Source organism: Triticum urartu, chromosome 2 (assembly GCF_003073215.2).
Source record: "Triticum urartu cultivar G1812 chromosome 2, Tu2.1, whole genome shotgun sequence".
In the NCBI taxonomy this organism is placed as follows: Eukaryota; Viridiplantae; Streptophyta; class Magnoliopsida; order Poales; family Poaceae; genus Triticum; species Triticum urartu.
In genome coordinates this window covers 31687812-31694574 of record NC_053023.1, presented here as the reverse complement: position 1 = coordinate 31694574, position 6763 = coordinate 31687812, and the positions used below count along the sequence as shown (strand labels likewise).

The window sequence follows — 6763 nt, the reverse complement described above, 5'->3', positions numbered from 1 at the left end:
TGTTGTATGGCTGTGCGAAAATTTTGCCGGAACAAACCAGTGAAGGTACAACATAGCAAAAAGTAGTTGCGCATGAGCTTGTAGTTGCCTTCAATACTAATCTAGTGAAATGTCGCGCGACCAACCTGCGACCCGCACGCTTCTTCTTGTTGTCGTTGTTTCTATCTAGTCTGCAACCATCAAGGGAATCTTTTCTTCCTTGACATCCATGACTTCATTCTCAGTCTCGAAGCTCAAATTCGATGATGAATGATCAAACAACAGCACTACCAAAAGATCCATATAAACATAACGTGAATCTAATGTCATCTACACAAATCTATTAGCCGAGAGAAAAAGGGCTGGGAAAATTTACCTCCAAGCAAGCCGTCAAACATTTAGAGGCCACACAGCAGAAGGGGTGGCATGGTTGAATAGCAGGAAGCAGACGCGGGACTGCGGCGAAGCGTGGGAGGTCCGAGAACGGCTCGGCGAAGGCAACTGGGGCCAAATTGCGTTGGTCCTGGCGACGGAAGTGGCACCAAATGGTGACAGCGTAGGGATGTGGGTCACGACGTAAGCGAGTGAGTGTCTTGAAATATTTGTGGCACCAAGATTTGGGTGGATGGAGGGCAACCACCGTACATACAACAACACTGCACTTAGTAACTTGAACATGAATGCCCGGGACAATATCTACACACTTAAAAACTCTGTAATAACAGGTTTTCACTCCACGTTATAGATAAAACACCAACCACCGTACATACAACAACACTGCACACCATCTCACCACACAACTCACAAGACAAGATACAAAAAAGATACAAGGTGCCGAGCAACAACAACACAACTCCAGGCAACACATAGCAAACTACAATTCGAAAGGAACATTGCTTGGGGTCATTGGAGCCATCGTTGGTGATCGAGCAACCAACGGGAAGAGATGTTACCGAAGAACGATGAACTACGGACTCCAAGGAGGCGCCTTCACGAACGGCACAACATAGGAGCTAGTATGAATATCAGCATAGCATCCCCCAACAGTGAGAATCTCACTTCTTTTGAAAGTTTATTTTTAGTCCTGGCATCATCTCAAACATATATAAAAACAACTTCAAGCTAGCAACCGTGTCCAAATCACAATCAAGACAAATCACGGTGTGAAAAATTGAGAGTTTTTTTTTTGCGGCAGTGATAAAATACCTAGTATCACCTATCATGGCTGTTGATTTTTGTTCAAAAATTGTTACTGTATTATTATCTTTTTTGTCGTGTTTTTATTCATACTAGCTAGCATGAAAACGAGAGAAAAAGCGACCGATCGATGGACGATGTAACCTCGCTTGTTGCCTTGCGTTTGCCGTGTGGGGTGACGTACCCGATTCGGTGCTTTGCATGATCTGATCGAACTTGCTAGACGAACGTGCGCACATATAGGCGAGTCACTGACGCTAGCTGCGCACAAAGCGGCGAGAGCTCAGCTCACTCACTCACTCAGCTCCAATGGACTACTCCACCTCCCTCCTCCGCCTCACCTTCCTCGCCCTCGGCGCCGCCTTGGTCCTCATCGTCGCCCGCTCCGCCTTCCGCCTGCCGCTGGCCATCGACGCCCCGGCCGCCTCCTTCCTGCACGGCGCCGGCGGCTGCACCCGGTTCTCGCCGTGGGCCTGCCGCTCACCACGAACCGAGAAGAGCCCGCCACGTCGCCCCTCGCACGAGTCCGACGTGCCGCGCCACCCGCTCGACCCGCTCACGGTGACGGAGATCAGCCGCGCGCGCGACCTCCTCCGCGCGCACCCGCCGTTCGCGTCGGCGCCGTCGGCCCTGGCCGTGCACGCGCTCGCGCTCGACGAGCCCGACAAGCCCGCCGTCCGGCGCTGGCGGAAGGGCGTGCACGCGCTCCCGCCGCGCCGTGCCGTCGCGGTCGTCCGCTTCCAGGGGGAGTCCCACGTGCTCGCCGTCGACCTCGCGGCCGGCAAGGTCGCCCCTCTGCCCGTGCCGGCCTCGGGCTACCCGACGATGACCATGGACGAGCAGAACTCCCTCTGCGCGGCGCCGTTCGGCGACCCGGCGTTCAACGCCACCATCCGGCGCCGCGGCGTGCGCCTGGACGACGTCGCGTGCCTGCCCATCTCCCCCGGCTGGTACGGCCCCGCCGAGGACGGCGGCCGCCGGCTCATCAAGAGCCAGTGCTACTCCACCGAGGGCACCGCCAACTTCTACATGCGCCCCATCGAAGGCCTCACCGTGCTCGTCGACATGGACACCGGGAAGGTGGTCCACATCTCCGACCGCGGCGCCGGCATCCCCATCCCGGCCGCCAAGAACACCGACTACCGCGGCGCCGCCAACGACGACGACGACGGCACCGATAGATTCGGGTACCAGACGGTGCGGGCGCCGTCGATGGAGCCAGCGCCGGAGGGCCCAGGATTCCAGATTGAGGACGGGCACACGGTGCGGTGGGCCGGGTGGGAGTTCCACCTCAAGGCGGACGCGCGCGCCGGGCTGGTCGTGTCCGGCGCGACGGTGCAGGACCCGGACACCGGGGCGCGGAGGGAGGTGATGTACAAGGGCATGGCGTCGGAGCTGTTCGTGCCCTACATGGACCCGACGGAGGCGTGGTACTTCAAGACGTACATGGACGCCGGCGAGTACGGGTTCGGCCTGCAGGCCATGCCGCTGGTGCCGCTCAACGACTGCCCGCGGCACGCGCGGTACATGGACGGCGTCTTCGTCGCCGCCGACGGCCGGCCGTACGTGCGGGAGAACATGATCTGCGTCTTCGAGCGGTACGCCGGCGACATCGCGTGGCGGCACTCCGAGAGCCCCATCACCGGCATGGACGTAAGCTCCACTCCCCTCCCGCACACCCACACCTACCCTCCTCCCTGCTACGTAGTAAGTGTACGTCGCTTGTTTTGTTTCGCCGCGCTACTGTACTTCGCGCCAAAGCTACGAGTCATGTGCGAGACAATATTTATTTTTTGAACCACACAAGTCATATGCTAAACCTGCACAATACTAAAATATAAAAGCTGATGTGGCTCAAGTTTTGGCAACTAGTTATGGAGAATCTTTGATTTCGTATACACACACTCACTCAACAACAACCTTGTCAATTCTCGCCCAAAAAAAAATAGGACCTCGACAATTTCGCACGCATCTCAAAGTCGCAAACAGGGGGCCGTGTACTTTTTTGTACGTATTATATTTTAAAGGAAATAAATGGTGGATTCGTGTGAAACCACATGTCACCTCGAGAAATATGTGTATATACTCGGTTCATAAACTGCGGAATCAGTGTCACAAAACAACAAGTTTGAAAATCAACTTCACATGATTATGATATACACCTACTTATAATAGTTCTAGGTATTTCAAAAAAAAAGATTATGTTTCAAAAAATGTCTTATATTTTGGTACGGAGGACTGTTTAAGTAGAGATACTGACTATTTATATACATACTCCCTCCATTTCACAATGTAGTGCTTCCTCTATCCACGTGCTTGAACTTTGACCGTAAATTTAACTACCGAGACCGATTGCGGCGGGAGCAAAAATTATATCAGTGAATTCGTATTCGAAAGAAGTTTTAAATTATATAAATTTTTCTCCCGCCGCAATTGGTCTCATTAGTTAAATTTATGATCAAAGTTGAACCTCGGAAAGCGCGGGCGCACTATATTTTGGAATGGAGTATATAAGAACTAAAGGAAGATGGGTATATGGAAATACATACTTAAATATGTAGAAAATATTCTGGATGTGACCTTGTTTTCCTCTCAAGGAATCTTCAACACTAGTCTAGCTACCTGGGAAGGAGAATCTTGGACAAAAAATATCAGCCCAAAAAAATCGTTCCACGTACAGTAGTACAGTGGTAGGCAGAAGGGTCCTATCTCGCTGATACCGACCGAGTGACGGCCGGCTTGCCCGCGCTCGCCTCGTCTTTACTGGGAATGGAAATCGCTGTCACCCGTCGAGTGAACCTCACTCAGTTTGTTGCAAGTTGCGTTTGCCGCTTGCATGCTTTGATCGAGATTGTGGGTGCGTGCAGATAAGGGAGTCCCGGCCGAAGGTGACGCTGGTGGCGCGCATGGCGGCGTCGGTGGCCAACTACGACTACATCGTCGACTGGGAGTTCCAGACCGACGGCCTCATCCGCATCAAGGTAAGTACGTACGCCATCCATCTTCCACCCCAAAACGTACAACAATTTCACCTTTGTCACGCTCACAAAATAAAAGCAGAGCACAGTGTGGTTCGTACGTGTCTGCTCTCTCATTGGTGCAAGGTAAAAATATCAGGCTTCTTGCTTTCTATCAGTGGAGCTTCAGGTCATAAGAGCACCACATGCATTGCGCTCGTACGTCATATCCTTGGGGGCATTGAGTGCCCAGTTTGCCGGAATAAAACGGGGTGTCATTTTCGCTCCTTCCGTCACTGCCAAGAAAACTTGTCCAACGTGCACTGTCTTTGCATAGTTCCTTGCATCCGTCTCCATCTTGGGTAGCTTCCCCCCTTTTATTTCAGCAGAAACAGTGGAAGGGTATCCAGGAATGATGATTTAATTACTTGTAACTGAAGTAGTTACATAAAACGTGTTATATTAATTTACAGAGGGAGTACATAATAGAGATCAAAATACAAAAATGAATGATTTGATTGTTCCATTTCCCCCCAAGTTCACATGATCTTCCCTCAATGGTTTCAGGTCGGGCTCAGCGGGATCCTGATGGTGAAGGGCACGCCCTACTCCCACATGAACCAGGTCCGGCAAAATGAGGAGATGCACGGCACCCTCCTCTCCGAGAATGTCATCGGCGTCATCCACGACCACTATGTCACCTTCCGCCTCGACATGGACGTTGACGGCGCCGACAACTCCTTCGTCCGCGTCGAGATGGCCCGCCAGGACACCGCGCCCGGGGAGTCACCCCGGAGGAGCTACCTCAAGGCCACACGCCACATCGCGAGCACGGAGAAGGACGCTCGGGTCCGGCTGAAGCTCTACGAGCCGGCCGAGTTCCACGTCATCAACCCGACAAAGAAGACACGTGTCGGGAACCCGGTGGGCTACAAGGTCGTCCCTGCAGGCACTGCAGGTAGCCTGCTGGACCCCGAGGACCCTCCGCAGAAGAGGGGTGCATTCACAAACAACCAGGTGAAACGTCTACTTGCACAAATTTAAGGCTTTTTGCGATATCACTATGAGGAGATGCGCATACTACCTTCTTGATGCCGCGTTATGGATTATAGTAAAAGCACCCCTTATCAAGGGAGAAAAACAGGACGCACACATACTTGGTGAAAATCAGTTTGTCTTCATCATTTGGTTTTGTGCAACAGATTTGGGTCACGCCCTACAACAAGAGTGAAGAGTGGGCCGGTGGGCTGTTCGTGTACCAGAGCAAAGGCGAGGACACGCTGGCTACTTGGTCGGAGAGGTACGTTTGTGTATGTACAAAAACCAGTGTTGATGATCCGAAAAATGTTGGCCGTCTGATCTGCGTATGTGGGCTCACAGGGACCGTCCGATCGAGAACAAGGACCTGGTGCTGTGGTACACGCTGGGGTTCCACCACATCCCTTGTCAGGAGGACTTCCCCATCATGCCCACTGTGTCGTCCAGCTTCGACCTCAAGCCGGTCAACTTCTTCGAGAGCAACCCCATCCTCAAGCAGCGGCCCACCATGGAAAAGGACCTTCCCGTCTGTGCCGCTACCGCCTGAGACCATGCACTAGGATACATATGTGCTCAAGACAAACCCCGGGCACACTGGGCTGTTGCCCGGGGCATGAGGCCATGTGGGGATCCCGGCCATGTGTAGGCTTCCGGCAGCACCGTGCAGTGCCCCAAGCCTTACATAATCCTGCCTCCTCCTCTGGCCACCCAATAGCCTAGTATGTATAGCTCTATGTTTGTGTTGTATCGTGCTTCCCCCTTCATGAATATGAGGTGTATTTAGGCTGTCTAAGAATCTTGGACCGACGGTAATAAATTGAGTGCCGTACATGAAGGAAAATTAAACCATTGGGTCATGTTTAAAAGTAATGTTGTATTGTTATAGTTTGTAACTTTTAATAGTATGCATACAATAAATTTGTGGCCTGAGTTTAAACTCAGACAAGTAAAATACATCCGGTCAAACAGAGAATGGCCGTACTAATATCTCTACTACTTAAATAACTAGTGTTTCTTTTCTTATCAGACAAAACTCTCCGTCAACCGGTCCCCTTCCTCCCACCTGTGAGAAATAGGGTTAAGAGTGTGCATCTGCAGGGACGCGTCATGTGTTAATATAGGGCCGAAACAGGGACGGGCCCAGGATTTAAAGAGAGTGTATTCAAAATTTCAATGGCTATTTTAAAGCCATAAATCCTTCTTTTTGGCGTGTTTAATTGAGTATAGCACCATATTATACTAACGATATATTATATAAAAGATATAACATAATATAATATAATCGTAAAATTGTTCATGCTTCGAAATTGTTCAACAGATAGAAAGACTAATTAGTCAACATATCAAAGTGACAACATTAAGATATAGGAGAACAAAAGATAGGAAGTAGAAAATGATTAGAGAAAAGTTACAAACTATAGGAGAACTAACTTTTATAAATAATTCTCATTGTAATAATCCCCAATTTATAAACATTAATTCCCACATTGTAATTCATGTGGAAAATCGCAAATCGTCATGTCTAAACAATTCATAATTCATTGCAAACAAATTTCTAATTTTAAAATACTAAAATAGAAATCCAACTAACC

At 50.5% G+C, this 6763-nt stretch overlaps 1 protein-coding gene across 1 annotated transcript; it reads left to right on the top strand.

Moving 5' to 3' along the window:
• The first annotated feature begins 1424 nt into the window (after positions 1-1424).
• LOC125535414 (primary amine oxidase-like) lies at positions 1425-6037 on the top strand. Its single transcript, XM_048698470.1, has 5 exons — positions 1425-2829; positions 4044-4157; positions 4701-5150; positions 5336-5433; positions 5514-6037. Exons 1-5 carry the CDS (start codon positions 1486-1488, stop codon positions 5716-5718), a joined length of 2211 nt encoding a protein of 736 aa, XP_048554427.1. The 5' UTR covers positions 1425-1485; the 3' UTR covers positions 5719-6037.
• Positions 6038-6763: the final 726 nt, after the last annotated feature.

Coding starts and splice junctions, on each gene's coding strand:
- LOC125535414 (XM_048698470.1), top strand. CDS start 1,486: ATGGACTACTCCACCTCCCTCCTCCGCCTCACCTTCCTCGCCCTCGGC. Junction 4,158..4,700: donor ACGGCCTCATCCGCATCAAG/GTAAGTACGTAC, acceptor CAATGGTTTCAG/GTCGGGCTCAGCGGGATCCT. Junction 5,434..5,513: donor CTGGCTACTTGGTCGGAGAG/GTACGTTTGTGT, acceptor GTGGGCTCACAG/GGACCGTCCGATCGAGAACA.